Source organism: Erythranthe guttata, chromosome 8, assembly GCF_056151865.1.
Source record: "Erythranthe guttata isolate IM_541 chromosome 8, IM_541, whole genome shotgun sequence".
Taxonomy (NCBI): Eukaryota; Viridiplantae; Streptophyta; class Magnoliopsida; order Lamiales; family Phrymaceae; genus Erythranthe; species Erythranthe guttata.
The window spans coordinates 12748426-12771576 of record NC_142540.1 but is presented as its reverse complement, the minus strand read 5'-3'; the positions used below and the strand labels follow the sequence as shown (position 1 = coordinate 12771576).

Below are 23151 nucleotides of genomic sequence, written 5' to 3'. Positions count from 1 at the left end.
ATATTGCCCTCAGAACTGAATAAAACATGTAAAGGAATAAAAATAAAATAGAAGAGGGGCGTTTGTGGTTTGTGAATACTATCTCACTACCAATTACCGCCGCCAACCACGTTCTTCTCTCTGTACAATTTTTTTTTCTTTTCTTTTTTCTCTTTCTTTCTTTCTCAAATGCCCCCCCCACCACCACGATATCTAATAACCCGTGTTAATCATCTACGAGAGCTCCTTCAACAATACAAACATCAAAGAGAGGTATAAAGATTTTCAATTTCTTCTCAGTTTTTTTCTTTCTTGTGTTTGCACAGACCGGTTTTCACTGGTTTTCTTCGGTTCAACCGGGATTTCCTTGGTTCTCGGACCACTGACCCGGGTTGTATGACTTTCCGGGTATTGAAGTTCAACCGGACCGGACTACCTGCCGGTTCGAGGTTGAACCGGTCGGACCGGTCGGTCCGGTTCGGTTTTCAAAACATTGGTGGTAATTAGTTAGGCAAAAGTTGCATATAACAAGATGTAACAAGATGCGTGCGGGCGAATTGGTCCCGAGTAGGCATGGAGGAAACGCATATCATGTGTTTTTGGCATTTATTTAGGTCTTTTTAGAATAAAGGTGTTGCTTCAAATCACGTCAATATATATATATATATATATATATATATATATATATATATATATATTGTTTCGTATTTGTAACTGAATTTAAACTTTTTATAAAAGTTATAAATTTGACGAATTATAATTTGTAAAATGAATTAATGGTCCGGGGTATGCCATTATTAATTTAAAAAATATTAAAATCTCTTCCGCGACGAGTCAAATCACCACCAAAGTTCTCTATCGTGGGACATATAGTAATAGATTTTATAAATAGTGAGTAATGAAAGTAAAATCATAATTAATAAATGAATTATAATGTTGATGGGAGGCGAGAAAGTAGGGCATTATTTGAACAATATTTTGAAGATAATATATATTTATAGGGGTACGTGGCAGATTATGGATAAAACTTAGAAGACAAACACCGGCCTTGTTATAGTTTGTTTCATTTATATGGCAATTTCAGAAATATCCGCAAACTAGATCAAAAGATATTCGGTAACGTATCCCTTTATTTGCAAAATAAATTGCAGAGAGAGAGAGAGAGAGAGAGAGGAGAGAGAAAGGATTTGGGGTGGGGTTGGGTGGCGTCTGTCGAATGGCCATTGAAAAAGCCACCCCCACCCTTTACGTTTCTTGGTTCTCTCTCCATCTCATCTCTGTGTGTTCTGTGTGTGTATCTTTTGGGTAACTCATTAATATATAAATACATATAATATAAATACCCACACGATTAAATTCGGTGGGATAGTTAGATCTTGTGCACCTCCTCCCTCCAATGAAAAGATTATTGCTATCACAATCAATACCAGAAAATATTATTATTATTATTGGTATATGACAATGCCCATCGTCGGCATGTTATTTTTCTTGATTTTCAATTTTCTGGTTCTACAATTGTAAACAGGGGGTCGATTCAGAGAAAGGAGAGTTGGTTTATTTAAGGATTTGAATTGAGTGGGGAATGAATGTTCATCGATCGAATTGAATTAAATTAAGTTAAATTAAATAAAATAAAATGGCGTCATACCAACTAATCAAAGAAGGGGGATTGGATTTGAAGGGAAACAACAACTGTACAGTGAGGATTGATGATGATGATGATGTTGAGTCTGCTTTCCAGAGGATTAATAATCAATCTTCTTCTTCGTCTTCGTCTTCTCCTTCACATAGATTGAGGCCTAAAGCTTCTACTCAGCCATCTTCTCGCCTTGTCTCTCTTGATGTTTTTCGTGGCCTTACTGTTGTGGTAATTTTTCTTATTCATGTTTTTTATTATTATTATTTTTATTATTATTATTATCTCTTATTTTGTTGTGTTTGAATAAATTTAAATCTAAAGAAACCCATGTGCCACTCATTTTGTTTCTCGATGAATATTGAGGTTTCGATTTTTTATTTTTTTATTTTTCTTTTGCATTTTGTTAAAAAAAAAAAAAGAAAAAAAAATATCTAAGGGCAGTGAAGAATGAAGGTATGGAAAAAATAGAGATTTGTGGCTACTAAGAAAATTAGACTAGAACAGGATTATTATGTAAAGGAAACTGATATTTGAATTGTACATTTGAATATGTATATTAATAATAAATTATGTGTATTGAATATGATTGTGTTATTGCAGTTAATGATAATTGTTGATGATGCTGGTGGGATAATACCAAGTATAAATCACTCACCATGGAATGGTTTGACACTGGCTGATTTCGTCATGCCTTTTTTCCTCTTCATGGTCGGTGTTTCACTTGGACTTGTTTATAAGGTACTTGTTCTCTCACTACACTTTGTATATATGGGAAGCACTTTTACATTATAATTTATTAACTTTTTTTATTTATGTGTTAACCATTTCCTAATAACTCTGCTTTTTTTTTTTGTTTTTTTTTTTGTAGAATATGCCTTGTAGAACCACAGCATCGAGAAAAGCCATATTCCGGACAGCAAAATTTCTAATACTAGGGGTTTTTCTCCAAGGTGCTCTTCTACATCTTATCCATTATTACTTTCGGGAAATATTATTTGCATCATTTATGTATTTGTTCACTGGACTCATTGCAATATATTTTTGTTTAATTTTTGTTATATAATTCAGGTGGCTATTTTCATGGTATTAATAATTTAACGTACGGAGTCGACATGGGACAGATAAGGTGGATGGGCATATTGCAGGTGTGTTGTTGTTGATATGTATGTTAGCATCATTGTGTGAATAATTTGTTTTATCATATTAATTGTTCACAAATATTTTTTGCTTACTTTTTTTGGTGTCTCATTTAGAGGATTGCAATAGCATATTTGGTGGGAGCAATGTGTGAGATTTGGCTCAGAAACGACGATAAAGTTGGTTCTGGATTATCATTACTCAAGAAGTATCAATGGCACTGGTAAAATTCCTATATAAATATATATATATATATATATATATATATATATATATATATATATATATATATATATATATATATATATATATATATATATATATATATATATATATATATATATATAAATTCTTGTGAAAATGACCAAATGGATTATGGAGATAGAAAATGAAATCTATGTTTAGCTAAGGGTGCTGATAGAGTAAACGAGGGTGTATTTTCTTTGTTTGCGGAAACAGTGCAGTTTCTACAGTTTAATTGTTTCAATTAAAGATTCTTGTGTCTAAATTTATGCAGGGTGATGGTGTTCATGCTTACCACTGTATATCTTGTGTTGTTATATGGTTTATATGTTCCAGATTGGTCGTATCAGGTTCCACTCAGTGCATCTTTTGAGGTTAAAGTAAGTTGTTATATTTCATTATTTAAACAAAAAAAAACATTTGGGACTAGAAAGATTAATTTATGGCATTTTTTTGACATTTGCTGCAGAAGGTGAAATGTGGTGTGCGAGGTAACACTGGGCCTGCATGTAATGCTGCTGGAATGATTGATCGCATGATTTTGGGCGTTCAACACTTATATAGGAAGCCAATATACGCTCGAACACAAGTAATTCTTTTACGAAGTGGAAAGTTATATCGTCTTCACTTGTTGTATGGCTTTCTTTAAAATTAAAAAAAAAAAATCTGAGATGCAACTTTTCTATGACAGCAATGCAGTATAAACTCACCAGATTACGGCCCACTTCCTCCTAATGCTCCATCATGGTGTCAAGCCCCCTTTGACCCGGAAGGACTTTTAAGGTTTCTTTGCCTCTTTTGTACTTTTATTTCACTACACTATCATTTTCAACCTTCACATCTTGCCTTCAGTTTTTAACCGTTAACCTTGTTTTGCAATTTTTCTAGTACAGTGATGGCACTTGCTACCTGCTTGATAGGTGTACAATATGGCCATGTCATTGTTCACTTTAAGGTACAAACAAGTTTTTGTTTTTCCTTTTTTTTTTTTTGGGTGTTTGAGAAAGCAGCTACTTTCTCTCTCTCATGATCTGATATTTCTACCTTAATCTCATCAGGATCATAAGTATAGACTCTTGCAATGGCTAGTACCATCATCGGGCTTTATAATCCTGGGCGTGCTATGCAATATTTTTGGTAAGTTTTTTTTTTTTTTTTTTTTTTTTCATTTCATTGTTTTTAAATTTACGCACGTGGAAATATTAATATACGTATGGGATTGACTGACGGGATAATATGTTATTGATGTAGGGATGCATATAAACAAGGCTTTATACTCTTTCAGCTATATGTGTGTTACTACTGGTGTTGCAGGGATTCTACTTGCTTCAATTTATCTAGTGGTAATTAAGTTAAACCTCCATAAAATCTCCAGCTGTGAATATACTCGGAAAAAGTAACTTTATTTTGATGTTGTTGGATATGCAGGTGGATGTGTATGGATACAGACGGTGTACGATGGTTTTAGAATGGATGGGAATGAACGCATTGGTGATATATGTTCTTGTAGCCTGCAATATTTTACCTCTCATTCTACAAGGATTTTACTGGAACCATCCTGGTAACAATATCGTAAGTTTTTCGTTTTCATCTCTTGGATTTTTTTATTTTTTTATCACGTTAATAATAATATTCACCCCATCCCATGTCTTTTTTTTTCTTGACAAATATGACATGTTTTTTTGCAGCTAAGTTTGATTGGAATTGGAAAACAGACACACTAATGAGGCTGTTGGGGTGATACACTAATAATAATATTCCATTTATTGGTTGAGGGCTGCAATACTTTTTGACACAATTCTTGAATAAATCTGTTATTGGCACGTATTAGACTTTTAGTATGACTTGTTACCTTATTGAGAAACAGTTACAAATCATTTAATCAAGAAAAAAATGCTGTTAAAATCTCTTCCACTTTTACTCGAGGAAGACATTTCAAGCTTACAGAGTTCGAAACTGGAAAAATAAATATTGATTTTAGATTTTATTTGGTTTACTTAGAATTATCCTTAGCATGAATGAATGTTTTAAATTCTCCAACAATGAGCATAAATCTACATGGGTCGGAAACTCTTAACCGATGGCAACTATATTTTTTTTTCTGAACCGAGCTATTGTATATACTAGGGATTTTTACAAATAAGCCCATCAATGGGTACTTATTTATAGAAAGATCCAAACAAAAATTTCTTTTACAAATAAGTCCACACGTGGTTCAAATTTTGTAAAAGTCTAAAATAGCCCCTAATTTAATATATTCCAATTTCATAATTAATTTAATTTAACCTCAATTTGACCCCAAATTTCACAAATTATTCAATTTTGACCCAAACCTTTTTTTTTTCAAATTTTTTTTTTGCCGCCAGAATCCGGCGTTGACTTTTCGCTTTTTTTTTTTCGGCGGTTTCCTGCGTTGACTTTTTCGATTTTTTTTTTCCTTGTAACATTTTTTTTTCGCTTAGACAGTAATATTAACTATAATACTGTTAAACACAGTAAAATTAACTATACTATAGTTTAGAACAGTAATATTGTTATATTAATCTCTAGCATAGTAATATTAACACACCAAAACAAAACTCATTATTATTGTGTAATAGAGTAATATTACTATGTTGACCGTTCAACAAATGCAAACATAATAAAAAGCCAAAAGATTAATATAACTGTGAGTGACAGTAATATTACTATAACAACAGTAATATTACCTTCAACCACAGTAATATTACAATAATAGACAGTAATATTATTACGTTATTCCGTGAATAACTCAAACAAACAAACAAAAAAATCCAAACAAAATAATAATATTGATGTGGTTGACAACAATATTACTATCACAACAGTAATATTACCGTTAACCGCAGTAATATTATTGTGTTTACAGTAATATATTACAATAATTGACTGTAATATTATTACGTTACTCCGTGAATAACTCAAACAAAACAAAAAACCCAAAAAATAATAATATTGATGTTGTTGACAGTAATATTATTGTGTTTACAGTTATTTTACCGTCAACGACAGTAATATAATTACGTTGACTTGTCAACAAATCAAACAAAATAAAAATAAATAACAAAACATAAAAAAATAATAATATTACGTTAATTTACTGTCAACGGCAGAAAAATTACATAAATGTATTGTCAACGACAGTACAATTACGTTAATTAACTGTCATTGACAGTATAATTACGTTAATTTACTGTTAGTGACAGCACAATTACGGTCAACGTTTAGCGGCGGACGTAAAAAAGAAAAAAAAAACCTAAAAAAAACACTAAAAAAAGTTAACGCCGGAATCCAGCGGCGGATAAAAACAGACCAGAAAAAAAAAAGTTAGGTCAACGCTGGAAACCGACGAAAAAATCCGAAAGGGAAAAAAAAAATCAAAAAGTCAATTTCCCGGAATCGGGCAACAAAAATGATTTTTTTGAAAAAAAAAAGTTAAAAAAAAATTTGGATTTTTGTGAACAAAATTGATTAAATTGAGGTTACAATTAAGAATTGGGTATAAATTGTTGGGGGTAATATTGTCATATACATAAATGTTTCCTTTATTTATAATATATATTAAAGGGATGAACTTATTGGTGAAATAGATATAGTCCCTAAACCTTGAATAATAAAGATGTTTGGTTGGAGACTTGTGCACAAAAATCCCTTGTATAAATCATACCTAGTATGTAAGAGTAGACCACATGTCGGGTTCGGGTCCGACTTTTAGGGGACCCGAAACTGACCCGTGGGGAAGCGGGTCCACCCGGGTCCGGGTTCAAACCGGATTTTTTTTTCATATAATTACACGAAAGAATTTTTTTTTCCAAAGGATTACAAGAAAGAAAAAAAAAAGTAAATTGAATTTAAACGCTAAACAATTTTAGAAAATCGATATGATTAGGACCATTGGTGAAGATTGGATTGGAGGTATTTATAAGAAAAATAATAATTGAGAGATTTTTCAAAATTCAAAATTCAAAGTTCAAACTTCAAAAAAATTCAAAATTCAATATTTCCTTTAACTTACACGGGTTGAACCGTAATCCTTCATATTTTTTAAAATTAAATACATCTACATTTATTATTAGTGGAGATTTTTATAATTAATAATAGTGAATATGACAATTAATAATTTATTAAAACATTAGTTATACATATATTATAATCATTTTACAGTTTTATTTATATTTATATGTTTATAGTTAAAAATATTACAAGTTGCTTTGTCTGAATGGTTACTACTCTACTAAACTAATCGGGTGACTTGAGTTCCACCCCTAAACCAAACAATTTTTGTGATATTTACACATTAAATTCGGCTGGATGGGTCCCAGGGTCCTCGGGTCGACCCGCCGATAGACCCGTCGGGTCTGGGGTCCACAAAAACAAGACCCGAAATCGATCCATGCATACTTGGGTTTGGGTTTGGGTCCGGGTCCACTACAGTTGGGTCCGAGGTGGGACCAGATTTCTTTAACAGTGGGAGAGTGTAGCACCCCTTAAATTTTATTATGTGTATGTGTGTATATTATTGAAGTTTAATTACTAGAAAATAATTTAGTAAAATTATGTGACTTAGATGTTATTGATATATAAAGTTGGGGAATAAGAATAAATAAGGTAATTTACAAGGGCTGATATAGTATTAAGGAATAGTTAAGGCAGATAATGATTCTATATATTTAGACTTGACGTTTAAGAGGATAATTATGAGATTAAGTAAAATTTTAAGGAGAAGACACGTATTAGAATTGACGAGTCATCTTCTCCCTTATTATGTTGAGAAAGTCGTCATATATTTGTTAGCTTTCATTTGGTATATTATGTGAGCAATTTGGATAGACGTGGAATTTGTTACGAATTTTTGAATAAACTGAGGCAGCACATACGTTTTATTATTAAGTTGAGAAAGTCGTCATATATGAACAAATTTTATTGGTCTTCGTCCTGGTAACATAAACGTGATGGTTATGTGGTAAGTTTTGATGTTAGTTACGGGGTTAGAATAATTTAGAATTGGTAAGTAAATTATTCGGCCTTAAGAACATATAAAGCTAGGAAAAACGTAGAGTGTATATTATTTTATTTTAATAAATAATTTGGTGTCTTTAGTTTAAATATTGCATAGGTTTTGAGATCGAGGAACCGTGATCGACAAGTACTCTTGATTGGACCAAGGTGAGGGTTCTCTTGCTTGAACTTTTCTGGGAATATGATAAACTCGGGTAATTGTATCGCTCGAGTACTTGAATTTTGCTCCCTTTCATTGAATTGATCTACTCGTTATCATTTGATTATCGTTATTTGAAATTGATTGGATGATGTTGAGCTTGAGATTATTTGAGAAATGCTATCGTATCGAGTGTTCAACTCTTTGATTTCCATTTCCTTCGAATAGTACTTATTGAGTGATCGGTATGAAATTCTTTGAAGCCGATCGTTTCCCTTCAAGTTTTATTCAATTATCTAAACTTCACATCTTGAAACATCGAGCCCTATTTGAAGCCTTTCACTTGATCCCATTTCTTCGAATTTCTATTATCCTTGAAATCCTAATATATATAATCAAATCATATGGTCTTCTTATATGATCGATAAAGTCCTTTTGGGACGCCTCAAGGACAATGGATATTGATGGGCCCGGGGCTGTTTGGAGGTGACCGCTGGGCGGTAGCGGGCCGACGGTGGGTAGTCTCTCCAACAGTACCCACATAGGTTTAGACCCGTACACAACTGGAGGTTAGTTGGGTTTCGGGCTAAACCGGCATGCGCCCGGGCATGCCACATTGCATTACAGGGTCATTCCCTGATCGGTGAATAAGGTAGTAAACGGCTACGGGAGTCACAAGGTAGGTGTATTCTTATCTCTATTGATCGGAAAATCGATTGAACATTCTTACTATTATTCTTGAATTTCTGATTGAAGCAAAACCTTTAAACGCTTCTATTTTCGGATATCACCAATTGGTTCGATCATTGAACTTTCTCTCAGATCATGTCGTCACTTGTTATTCTTATATTTCACCTCACTAAGTCTTCTATGACTTATCCCTCTACTTTATTCTGTCATATTCTCAGACACAAGCACGGCTTGAATGAATCAGAGGAATTCCCATCCGAGTAACTACCTTGTTTATATTTGTAAAATAGTGGTTCGATTAAGTTAAGAATAATCGCTGTCTTGTATTATAAATATCAGCGTTTGAACTTATTTATGTTATAGTATTGTAATCTCATAAGCTAGAAGTTGTTGTTAAATGTTCGGAACCTTTGTACTTTACCTTGCTAGACGTGAGGTTGTTAATAAATAAATCGTACGTATTTTTGTGAACTATAGTTTGATTAGTATTATTCAAGAAAAAAAAAATAGACCAGGTAATCTCATAAGAGTAAGAGTAATTTGACAAACGCTTCATAGAAGGCGTGCGTCACAGTCCACTACCCACTACGTGACCCCTTATGGTAGAACCCCATGATCTCTACACCATTACAAACTGTATACTATTAAACTTGATGGAGAACTCTAGTCCAAGCCATAGAATTTTTCATTTGTCCTCTTCTTGCTTACATAAAAAAGTTTCTCCTCTTCTTTCTCACCAAGAATTTTCAAGATATACAATTGCTTTCCGCAGATAACACTATAAATATTTAGTTAAATTATTTTTGCATCACATGTTGTTAAATTTTACATCACATAATAGTTGCTAACCATGTTCTTTTTATTTATTTATTTATTTATTTATTTTTGATACAAACGAGGCATAATTGAAGACAATGACCCCATATGTCAACTATATGCCTTCGTATAATGTTCATCTCTTTGATTATTGGGTTGACCATGGTATTTTTCGTTTTCATAAACCTATTATGCCATTTATTTTTTATTTTGTACTCATTACATTTTGTGTCTTCAGGAGTCACCATCAGTTAACGTTGGACGCACAACAATTGTTGTGACATTAGTCATATTCTTTGGCAAATAGGTGTTTCAACGCCTTTGTGGGAAACCTCGCGTTGAATCTGATTTCACTACAGCACAATCCAATAATGTATTTGTGAAAGAAGAATTTGAATCAAATTCATCACGTAAGGAAATCTCACCAAAAAAGTTCTTTTTAAGCTGCATATATTGTGTGACCAGTGTCTGAACCGTGTGATAACGTCCGACTTGGTGTGTTGCACCGCATGCATTTTAATTTCACCACAATGGTGGTGGATAAATACAAACTTGATTTTGATAATCCCAGTTAGGGTTTGGGTCAGTAGAATATGCGCAATTAGATTTACCCTTTTTTTTATAAATTGTTTGCTGATTGAAGCAAATATGTTGTCATACATTTCAAGTGTGTTTTTTTATTATAATATTCGATCACTGATGTCAAAATTTTGATTAATGAATTTTAATGTTTTCTTATTGTAATATTTGATCACCGATGTAAAAAAAAGTTTAATTAATGCAATTGTAATGTTTTAAAACGAGGGTCCATTTGATATGCATCCCTCAAATGGAAAATATATAGGGATAGGTCCACCCCTAAAAATTTTCCTTTGAGATAACCCCTTGGAGAGACTAAAGTACTATTGTGCCCTTATGTGCAATTTTCGCCCAACTGCATTAAGCATTTTCACCAACTGCATTTATCATTTTGGACCTGCATTTAGCATTTTTACACTGCATATATCATATTTTTAATTTAATAATTTTTTATTCCTGTATATATATTGTACTATTTTTTATTATTATCGTATTTTTTATAAATTGTTTTTTTAATTTTTTAATTTTTAATTTTTTTTATTAATTCAAAATTTGGAAAAATTACTGTACTGAACGTATACTACACATGACTACAATGTCAATACTCAATAGTCATGTATAGTTATATATAGTCGTGTACTGTTTTTTTACCCTAAAATTCATCTACACCAACAAAATTCACAATTTGGATATTGATATTATAAATTAATTAACAAATAAAAAATGAAAAAACACAATCACATGCATATGTTCTTCAAACATGAACAAGCATTACTGTACGTTAAAAAACATATAGCATACATATAACTATATGTTACTATATATGACTATAGTTATCTACAATTATCTATAGTTATATATAGTGACATAAAGTCTAGACTACTATAGCATGGATCCAACTTTACAAGGCACTTCACCGCATCTTATTCTCAGCGTGTCATAAAATAATAATAAAAGCAAAACCTGCGACAGAAAAATACGAGTTAAAGAGCAAAATGGAACATGCGAGTTAGATTACATGAAAAATACAAAAAACCATGAATTTTTTTTTTGTGATAAATTTATTGTACTAAAATCGACTACAAATGACTATAGTGTACTACAAGTATTATAGTCATGTATAGTTATATGTAGTCATGATTATACATGACTACATATGACTGACTATATATGACTGTTTATGACTAAATATAACGGTAACCTGACTCAAATCACACATGTAAATAACCACTACTGGTTAAATTTCTACTACAGACAAACAAATCTCTCACACTTGAGGCATTTCGAATCATTTTCAAATAAATACTAAAAATAAATTGCATATGATTTATAATAAAAATGAAAAAGATAAGAATCAAACAAAATAAAAAATTAAATTAATTCAAAAAAAATATTTTAATATTAATTTTTCACAGATCTCACAGTTGAGGCATTTTGAATCATCTTCAAATAAATACAAAAAACAAATTACATATGATTTATAATAAAAATTAAAAAGATAAGAATAAAACAAAATCAAAAATCAAATTAATCCAAAAAAAAAAAATTTCAATATTAATTGTTCACAGATCTTAAAAAACATAGTAGATCTGGTTTTTTATTTTTATAAGAAATAGTAGATCTGGTTTGAGCCCTCCCCCAACCAAAAAAAAGAGACAAAACTAAAACTATAACGTAGAAATCATTTCAAATGGAAGTAGATGTATTAATACTGAGTTCAAAACGGTGGGAGGAGCAACGACGACCGACGCAAGGCGGTTGCGGAACAGCGGCGCACGACGGTGTTGGAGCAGCGGAATACGGTGTCGGAGCAGCGGTGGAAAATAGTGGTAATCGGCGCAAGGTGGTGGGAGAAGTAGATCTGACAGCGGAGGATTTGTAAGAGGGAGAGTTAGAGAGAGATGAAGAGAGAGGAGAAAATTAGAGAGAGAAAGTTAGAGAGATGAAGAGAGGATAAAGTTAGACAGAAAGATGGAGAGAGGGGAAAATTGTCACGTGAGTCTGAGAGAAAGAGAGAGTTAGGGAGAACGGCTGTGAGTGGAAAAAAGAACGGTGGGCTAGGGTTTTGTGTATTGAATTAAAACTAAAAGGGTAAAATAGATACTTCAAGTTGTCAAGGAGGTCTCCCTAATTAAGATCAAAATTTGAGTTTTTGACTATGGAGAAAAAAATTATTCGGCCTCCTCATATATATTTTCAAAACTAAGGGGTTATCACTCATCTCTATTATATATAAAACTAAGATACACAATCAAAGTTTTCTAATTGAAGAGATTGAGTCCACATTGTTTCATTAATTTCAAAAAAATCCCAACTTCCATAAACAACCACCTAATTGTCAATTTATTAGAACAAAAAACATTGTTACCAAATTTGAATTGCATACATGGCAATTTTGTGCATTTTAATTTGTTGATTTTTACCATGTGGCAAACTATCCTTATATACAAAAAATTAATAAAATCCAGATTTCATAGGTGGACAAATTATGTCCTTTCATTGGTTAATTGTTTTTCACCTTTAATTTTAATTGCACACATGGCTAATTCGTGCATTTCTATTGGTGGATTACATATTTATTTAATTAATCACACAGATTTATATACATATTTATTTTTTTACATTTAAATTTTTTTATAATTTGGTCTATTATTTTTTTTATAAAATCTTTAATTTTACAACATAAAAATATTTTTCAACGTATTATAAATGTACGAAAGGAAAAAGTTGTAAATACAATTGTAATATAATAATTTCTTAAATAGACATTTAATTAATTTGAATATATTATGCATTTTAAAAAATTTCCAACTTAATATATATATATATGTATTAATGTTACACAAATTAATAATAGTGAAAAACCCAATGTTTTGAAAACCGGACCGGGCATAGAACCGGATAGTTTATTGGGTCACGGTTGGACCGGTTCAACCGGGGTCCAACCGGGTTTTATAATATTTTCTATTTTTAATTATTTCTGAATAATTATAATATATATTATCTTTTAAAAATGTATTTTAATAAATACATTTATCATTAAATTCTATTCAAGAGATAAATTTATTTATTAAACATCTACAACACAGTATATAATTTAAACTTATATTTATATTATTATATTTCAGTATTTTTTCTTTACATATACTTTTAGATTTTTTTTTTATATTTCTTTATTTCATTAGTCCCTCTCTCTCCACTAATATAATAAAAAAAAATTACTCATCTCTCAAATAGAAACATATTCATCCACCCACTTACACCCAAACACCAAACCCTTGTTTTTTCTCTATTTCTTGCGCCGTCGTATGTGTCTTCTACTCTTCCTCAACATCACCACCCATCAAGCCACCATTGTCGATTCCAGCTCAAGATCCCAGGACACAGTCCGAGTACTAGTCCACCCCAACCCCTCTGCCACATCAGCGACAATTTTGACGGAGTGTTATTTCATTCTCGTTTTTTTTTCCCCATTCTTTCTCCATTGTCTTAATCTGATCTACAATTGATTTCTCAAAAAACCGGTTTCTATCTGGTTTACGGGTTTACGGTTCGACCGGCCAAAAAACCGATTTTTACCTATTAAACCGGTTTTTTGCAATTTTCGGGTTTGTAGTGCTGACCGGACCGGACAAGGTAGCGGTTCGCGGTTGAACCGGTCGAACCGGCCGGTCCGGTCCGGGTTTCAAAACACTGGAAAAACCAATTTTAATATAAAAATTATTTAAATATGCATATTATTAATATAAAATTTCATAATCCAGAATAATAATTAAACTACATTCATCCCACTTATCCGAATTTTATTTTTTATACATTTAGAATTTTTAATATTTCCTTTTGAAACGTTGCTAATATATTCTCGAGATTAACATAATTGATTGTGATTGTTTAATTACTAAAATCATTTGTTTTAATTGGACCAAGCGGATTTTCCTACTCATAATGAATGAAAATATTTTTAATAATATTTCAATCAATACCATATATACAAAGATTTGTTGTGTATTTGTTATATATATGTAAATCCGGAGAGTATTTTTAGTAATATTCCAAATTCCAATCAATATCATATACCATTTCTAAGGCGTGCTATTTTAGTATATAGTTACAATCCGGATTGTTTGACTTATTATATCCTTTTATTTTGCAAGTGGATATAGTATTTATAGTTGGGGCTCTTTGAGAAAACCCCCTCATTATTTTTTTTAATTGAGGGAGGCCCAAAATATTTTAGTCCATTTGAGAAAAGTCCACACCCATTTTCAGCTATTATGCTTTCCAGCTTTGTCCCCACCCGCCACATCATCAGTGGGTCACGCTCAGTAGTTTTTTTTTTTTTTTTTTTTTTTTTTTCCGTTTTTTTTCTTAATCGACTATGAAGCATAGTCGATTAAGCCTTAATCGACTATGCTTCATAGTCGATTAAGGAAATTATTTAATTATTTTTTTTTTTGTTTTTTTAATTTTTTTTTTCTATATCAGGTGTATTAATCGACTATGATGTGAAGCATAGTCGATTAAGAATCTGCTACTAAAAATAACAAATCACAACTGCGAAAAAAATACAAAATCAACTATATATTACCAAAACAAAAAAATATACAAATATTATAAATGATTTATACAATTGAAAGCAATAAACAAAAAATCCAAAAAAAATAAAAAAAATTGGAGTCGATGAACCTTAATCGACTACCAGAGCATAGTCGATTAGCTTAATCGACTATGAACATGTACATAGTCGATTTAGGTTTCATCCACAAAAAAATCAAAAAACAACCTCCCCTTCGTCACCACACCACCCAGAGCTCCTGCCATGGCCGAACCCGTCAGGTTTTAAGAAAAAAAATTGGCAATTCATCAAAAAAAAAAAAAAGAAAAAGCTATGGAAATTGAGCATCAAATTATAGTGAGGGGTGAAGAGGAACAACAAACAAAGCAGCAGGTACAACTCATCAATCCACCTTCACCTTCATCCTCACCCTCCCATGAATTCTCCTTCACCATCTCCCTCCACCCGCCGCCGCAACCGCCGCCGCCACAACCGCCGTCCGACATTAACACCAACAAACCAAAATCCCCTCCTCCAATCGCCGCCATCGATTTATTTCCGGCGGATGAAATCTTCTTCCACGGCCACTTACTCCCCCTCCACATCCTCTCCGGCGGCGGCGTTGGTCAACGGAGGCACCTTTCATCATTTTGGCAACGGTATCAGTGGACGGCAGAGGAGAGATAGTGGTGGTGGTGAACTGGGGAGGAATGAAGAGAGAGAAATGGGGTTGTTTGTTGATGAACGGTGAGCCAGGTTGGCAGCGGCGACGGGGGCGACGGTGATGAGAAGATTTGTCGGAGAAAGAAAAAAAAAAAAAAACCAAAGAACACGGCAGAAGAGAAGCAGAAGACGAGAAGATGAGAAGACAAGAAAAAAAAGAGAGAACGGCTATGGGTTAGGGGTAATAAGGGTGGTTTGGGAATTATTAAATAATATTTGGGTAGGATATTAGGTAAGGGGGTTTTCTCTAATTATTTTTGGGAGGGGGGGTTTTCTTAACTCATTTACCTAGATGAGGGGGGTCTTGCTAATTATCCCTTTATAGTTTGCATTAATTTTGATTACATTTGTATCAATGTATTTGATTTCTCCTAAATATAAGCAAACATATAATGGAACCATAACATAATATCCATTTACTATTGTAATTTATTTTCTTCATTTTTATATGTTGATTATTCAATTTTTGTGTTTATCCAAATCAAATCAAACTAACCCTAAATTAATCAATTATTTCCCTTCATTAATGCATTTAATATTTCATTCCTTAACAATATGTTATCACCTTTTTATTTAAAATAAAAATAAGTATAAATACCCCTTTGAAACCCATTCGAGCACATTCATACTCTAACAACAACTATTAGAATCACACCAAAAATTTGTCTGGCTCATGTGATATATATTTTTTTTTTCTATAGTTATATAGATTATATAGTACTATTATGTATAATATATAACTTAGTTTGTCCAATGCATTGTATTTGTTGTATATCGTTGTTGTTAGTGTTTTCGATATATTTGATACTAATTACAATTTAATTTTTGTTTCTTATTTTTTTTATTTTTTTATTTTATAGATACATGGCTAACATCATGTGTGTAATATGCGGCAACATCAATGAAAGTGAAGAAAGATTATTTACGTTGAGGGAGAACTGGACGTGTTAAGGTTACTCTTGATAACTCTAATTTGAGATTTGAGAAAATTCTTGAATCTAATGATATAGGTTGAATGATAAAAACACATTATTTCTATTGATTGTTTGTATTATATTAATTTAAAATGTTATGTTATGTTTTGTTATTTAACTTTTATTTATATTGTAGCATATAGATAAAGAATTTGTCCATGCGGATGACTAATTTTGAAACGAAAAAAGAAAAAATAAAATTGGAGGATGACTAATTTTGAAACGAAAAAAGAAAAAAAATAGAATTGGAGTATATAGGTCGAAATCCCTACAATGTGGTTATTTGTTCAAGGAAGAATAATTGGAGTTTGAAGACGGTGGTCAATGAAGAATGGAGAGATTTTTTCGAATTAAATATGATGTGTTGCGGAAACACATATTCTTTTGTTTTCACCCCTACAAAGTGTTATAATTCATGTATTTGGTGCTATATATAAAATATTTAATTATTTGTTTTAATATAGTTCGATAAATTTTATACGTTTTGTCAATCTTCATTCCATTCATGTATTTGGTACTTTATATAAAGATTGTGTTTTTTGTCTCAATGTAGTTAAATAAATGTTAGTATGTTTTGTCATTATTCCTTTCATTCGCTTATTCGGTTCTTGATATGAAAGATTGTGATTGTAATTTTGTGTTAATATAGTTACATAAATTTTATACGTTTTTATCAATTCATTATTGTTCGTATTTTTTATTAACTTTGAAATAATTTCTTGAAATGTATCCATTATTTCTTCATAATTTATTTGTTTAAATTTTCTAATCTATATCTATATCTATATTATATATAAAGCTAAGATACAGAATCAAATTTTCCCACTTGAGGAGATTGAGTCCACATTGTTTAAATAATTTCAAAAAAAAAGAAAATACACTTACCATAATCACCTATATTATTAATTAATTGATTTCACATTATTAGTTTTCAAATTTTATCTCTCCTACATGTCAAAATAGTGTCTTTTTATTGGTTAATGAGTTTCCTTTTTTAATCAATTGTTTGATAATAAATACGTAAATGCACATAATCTTTTTTGGTTAATGAGATTTTATACACAATATTTATATTAATTCCAAAACAACCCCACTTACAAGAATCATCCATATTATTAATGAAATAATTTCATATTATTGGTTTTGGAATTTTATCTCTCCTACATGTCAAAATAGTGTATTTTTTATTGGTTAATTAGTTTCCTTTTTACAAACAATATTTTAATTAAAAAAACGTAGGAGTTATATGCAATATTTATAATTTCCCAATTGAAGAAATTTTATGTACAATATTTATATTAATTGCAAAAAAAACCCCACTTACAATAATCTTATTAATAAAATAATTTCACATTATTGGTTTTCAAATTTTATCTCTCCTACATGTCAAAATAGTGTCTTTTTATTGGTTAATGATTTTCCTTTTTATAAACAATATTTTGGTTAAAAAAAACGTAGGACTTAAATGCAGTTTTTTTAATTTCCCAATTGAGCAAATTTTATGTACAATGTTATATTAATTGCAAAAAAAACCCCACTTACCATAATTACCTATATTATTTGTTATAATTATTTCGTGCAAATTAATTATGTATTTGTGTCTGATAAATTATAGATTAAGTTTTAGATACTGTTCTACTGTTTTACGAAGAGTTGCAACAGTTAATGGAACAGTAATAAAAAGACACAAATTTTAAAGTGGTTCGGATACAATTGTACCCTACATCCACGGGGACCTGCAAATGAAATTTACTAATCTTTAGTTTTACGAATACAATAATAGGACTTAATCGAAATGCAAAGACTCCCTCTTTGTCGACGCCGTTCTTGTATACTACGCTGAATTAACAAGCTTCACTTTGCAGCACGTCCCTTGATCCGCACGGTTGAAATTCCTTCAACGCTGAGTCCCTCAGTCGGCGGGTCGACCTCCTCCCGAGATCTTCTGAGTTCTCCTCCCGAAGAACCGATCTTCTTTTCGCGTGAAAGAAGCAAATCTTTTGCTGTGTTTTTCTTCTCGAATAAGATCACAACTCAGGAGCAACAACGTAAGAGCAGAAAATAGTTTTTCTCTCAAATAAAAGGGACAGCCTTCAAATACGTTGATACTCCTCTTTTTATACTTCCTTTAGCTGAGAATAGTAGAGCCCTACAAAAGATAAGAACCCATTAGGTTAGTTGTAATCTCACGTAAGGAAAGGAGTTGTGTAACAAAGGAAAGTATTTCTCAAGAAAATTCCTTGTTAACAAAACACCTAGGCAATTAAATAAATTTATGACAAAATAAGAGTTTAAAGAACTAAGGAAACTTCCCTAGTTTTTATACACGGTTTTCACACACGTGCTGAAAAACAGAAATTAGAATCCTCTCGGATTCTAACATTATTAATTGATTTCACATTATTAGTTTTCAAATTTTATCTCTCCTACATGTCAAAATAGTGTCTTTTTATTGGTTAATGAGTTTCCTTTTCTTTAATCAATTGTTTCATAATAAAAACGTAAATTCATAAAGGCACATAATTCTTTTTTTTTTGGTTAATGAGATTTTATACACAATATTTATATTAATTGCAAAAAACCCCCCATTTACAAGAATCATCCATATTACTAATGAAATAATTTCACATTATTGGTTTCCAAATTTTATCTCTCCTGCATGTCAAAATAGTGTCTTTTTATTGGTTAATGAGTTTCCTTTTTACAGACAATATTTTGATTAAAAAAACGTAGGACTTAAATGCAATTTTTATAATTTTCACATATTATTATATTTAAATTAATTTAGATAAATCCGGAAATTATATCAATTTATATTAATTACTTTATGTGTTACCTTTATTACATTCCTTAACTCTCCTATAAATTACCATTCAACACATTCACCTTCTTCAACTTTTCCACATACATTTTTTCTGTTTCGGATATATGGAGAGAATTCTTGAGAAAGAATTGCATTGCTATCACCTACATGCAATGGTATATTTCATTATAGTCGCTTTTGTAGTATAATTTTAATTTATTGCTTTATTTTGTATTTGATTTCTTCATTGAATTCTATTTGCGGCCTTTGAGTAATGCTTTTGTTGAAGCTTCTCAGTTGGATTGTCTACTATCAACTTTCGCTACGAGGATGGCAATCATTTTCAAGTTGTTGTGTGTTCGCGACAAGAAAACATGGAAAAATTGTATGTGTTGTTGACTAAGGGTTTAACAAAGTTTTGTTACGCAAATAACATGGTTTGCGGCGACAAGTACTCTTTTTATTTTAACCAATAGGATGATGTACTTGAGGTCTGGTTTGACCCAGCCTTTTAAATGCTATGATGTCTTGGCACTCCTTAAAGCTTTATTAATAATATGAGTTGCATCGATTTTCTTTATTATGTTATCTATTATTTATACATTATACAAACATATGTATTCATATAAATTGAATGAATATACTAGCCACGTGGGAAGAGCATTTTATTCCATTAACATAATTGTGCGCATCCATTACGAAACGAGTACCCATAAGATAAACCGAATAAATGTATGGAAGGGAAAAAATATTATAATGTATTACAAAAGAGTTACAAAATTGGGCCAAAAAAGAAAATTTGAAAAATATATAAATAACTAATCTTTACATAGATGTTATACATCCGATACATAGATATGTATTGCTTTTATAATTTGTGAAACAAATGTTATATGCATATATGCTCATATAATGTTAATATTTATCGTTAAAAACTATGTATTTACTTTCTTTATTGTTTTAATAAAAATTTCATAATCGATGCAACAATTAAATGTAAAAGTGTAAGATCCTGTACAAATTATATTTAATCATTATCGCAATAATGTACAATAAGAAAATCGGATTTATAAAAAATTTCACATGGACAGTAGTGTACAAAATTATATATTGGTTCTATATAATATATGTAAAATTTATTATCCATATATAAAATACATATGGATATTTTATATATCAAATATATATTTTTGTACTGTATATATATAGATATTTATTTTATCTGTATATTTTCGCGCAATATATATTTTGTTTCCTTGATATTAATTATTAATTAATAATTAATTCTAATTAAGAATATAAATCTATTTAAATCGAAATTTGTGCAAATTATTTATAGAAAATTGCATAATTGTATTTCATTACATGGAATGTGAATATTAATTGCAAGATAAAATTTTTGTAAATTAATTCTTTTGCCCACATGTTTTCAAAATATTCAAATATATATATATATATATATATATATATATATATATATATATATATATATATATATATATATATTATTGTTGTTAAACCATTGGTTACCCACAACAATAATTTGTAATTAACTTTTTTACACAACAATTTTATACTAATGCAAAAACAACCGCCACCCACCCATAGTTGCAATTAATGTAAAGAAACCGATAATACTTATTAAATATGGACTATGCCCATGATGATTATTGTTAATTATTTTTTTGCACAACACAATTTATTAAAATTATAAAACAACACCCCACAAAAAAAAAAAAAAGAAAAATATATATATATATATATATATATATATATATATATATATATATATATATATATATATATATATATATATATATATATATATATATATATATATATATATATATATATATATATATATATATATATCAAAATATGCCTTTCCAAAATGAAATTATACACTATGAATTGTTTTTACACATATATATTTTCCCACTATACATATAGATATTTATTTTTATATGGATATTTTCCCACAATATAGATTTTGTTTCCTTTATAATAATTAATATTGATGTAATCTTTTATAAATATGTATCCGATCTATAATTAATTCTAATTAGGCATATAAATATATTTAAATCGAAAGTTGTGGAATTGATTTATAGAAAATTGCTTAATTTTATGACATGGAATATGATTATTTATTAACTATATTATCACATTTGTTTTCTTCATTATGCAGGGCGACACAGTGCAAGTTCCCATTAAGTATACACTGTTATACATATTTGAGTCTAAGATCAGAGAGAACAGATGTTATGTCATGTCAAACCTATCCGCTTTTTTTTTTAGTGTCAAGACCTACAAGCATGCATTGAATGATTATAGAGTCAATTATGAATATACATCTACGGTGAGAGAAGTTAACGTTCATCCATTCCAATATATTCATTTAAGTTCACACCTTACGCAGATATCCAGCAAGTTTCGAACAACAATGAGTATATGCTAGGTATTAGTTGTTTATATGACTTTTTTTTTTCTTTCTATTAGCATTTATTTATAGAGTGTTTTCTTACAATGTATTAATATTGATTGCAGATATTATTGGTTCGCTTTTGTCGATAGGTTCATTGGCTCACCTAGCGGGTGGAACCAAACAAAACATTCCATTTGAACTTGAAGATATTGAGTAATTTAAAACTCACTGAAATTTATTTTTTAGATTTTAATTTTTATATATATACATGTGTTTTTCATATCCATCATCGTTTTCTTTGATATGCAAGTGGTTCGAAGGTCAACTGTTTGTTGTGGGGAAAGTTTGCTGACTACATACTTCAACAAAGTCATGATATTGGTGTAGGGCCGTATATATTGTTGTAATACAATTTGCAACGACTGAGATTAAGAATGGTATTAATTTGCTCAATATTTCTCTTATTTATTTGGTTTAATGAATGTGAAGGACATTTATTACATTTCATGACTATTCTTATGTTTTCTTAGGTGAAGTCCAGGTATCTAACCATTGGCATTCATTGTGTGTGCTATAAATGAGGATATTCCTGCAATTAACGAATTCAAATCGAGGTTATAATTTTATCTTTAAATAAATTAATTACTTTGTTTTTACATGTATTTCTTTCATTACGATTTATTAGCATGCATTTTTTTATTTTAGTTTCATTCGGAGTAAACCGAATAGTGGTCAAGTGATAAGTCAGATGTCGTCGCATTCTTCTTACTCGATGCAAGATGATTTCATACGTAAGACTGTTAGAAAAAAAATGGACGAATTTATTTGCTATATTATTTATTCGTACATTTTCAATAAAATACAAATAGGAACCATTTATCAAATCTTATTACAACTATATTTAACGATTGTTTATTTTCACATTATAGGATTTATAACTCACTTCATCACCATCGCATGCAATCCTCAACGGCATGAAATACAAATGGTGTTGAAAGATACAAATCTCATGCCGGGGGATCGGCCAGACATTATGTGTCGTGTGTTCAAGATGAAGCTCGATAGTATGATGACAGAAATTAAGAAATAGTGTATATTCGGACGTATTAGAGCATGTAAGTATTAAATTAGATCTAAATTTATAATTATACATTTACTACAATTGTATGAATTAGAGATATGGATCATGTGTGTTTAAATATTTATTTATTCATTAACTAAATTAATGCATATTGTTTAATATCATTTATTTACAGTTCCTCTGTAGACGTGTGCACTATTGAATTTCAGAAGCGAGTCTACCGCATGCACATATTTTGTTGTGGTTTCATAATGATGAAAAGCCTAAGACCCCAGAAGAAATTGATAGGATTATATGTACTGAAATTCCTGACGAAGAAACTGACAGAAAA

The 23151-nt window shown here is 30.4% G+C and overlaps 1 protein-coding gene and 1 long non-coding RNA gene across 2 annotated transcripts; one reads left to right on the top strand and one right to left on the bottom strand.

Annotated features, from left to right (window-relative positions):
- The first annotated feature begins 1009 nt into the window (after window positions 1–1009).
- Window positions 1010–4903, top strand: LOC105967819 (uncharacterized). The gene is made up of 13 exons (XM_012992424.2): window positions 1010–1846; window positions 2219–2356; window positions 2487–2568; window positions 2687–2763; window positions 2872–2978; window positions 3273–3378; window positions 3468–3587; window positions 3690–3781; window positions 3887–3953; window positions 4057–4135; window positions 4250–4341; window positions 4427–4570; window positions 4687–4903. The coding sequence occupies exons 1-13, from the start codon at window positions 1616–1618 to the stop codon at window positions 4720–4722; spliced, it is 1371 nt and encodes a 456-aa protein (XP_012847878.2). The 5' UTR covers window positions 1010–1615; the 3' UTR covers window positions 4723–4903.
- A 6033-nt stretch (window positions 4904–10936) lies between these two features.
- Window positions 10937–12285, bottom strand: LOC148768534 (uncharacterized). Its single transcript, XR_016032861.1, has 2 exons — window positions 11972–12285; window positions 10937–11222 (listed from the first exon to the last, which is right to left on the bottom strand). It is a non-coding gene; the product is annotated as an uncharacterized LOC148768534 (long non-coding RNA).
- Window positions 12286–23151: the final 10866 nt, after the last annotated feature.

Bases quoted from the DNA above. Each gene is read 5' to 3' on its own strand.
- LOC105967819 (XM_012992424.2), top strand. From the start codon at position 1,616: ATGGCGTCATACCAACTAATCAAAGAAGGGGGATTGGATTTGAAGGGA. The intron at 3,379-3,467 runs GTAAGTTGTTAT...CATTTGCTGCAG, and splicing joins GTGCATCTTTTGAGGTTAAA to AAGGTGAAATGTGGTGTGCG. The intron at 4,136-4,249 runs GTAAGTTTTTTT...TTATTGATGTAG, and splicing joins CGTGCTATGCAATATTTTTG to GGATGCATATAAACAAGGCT.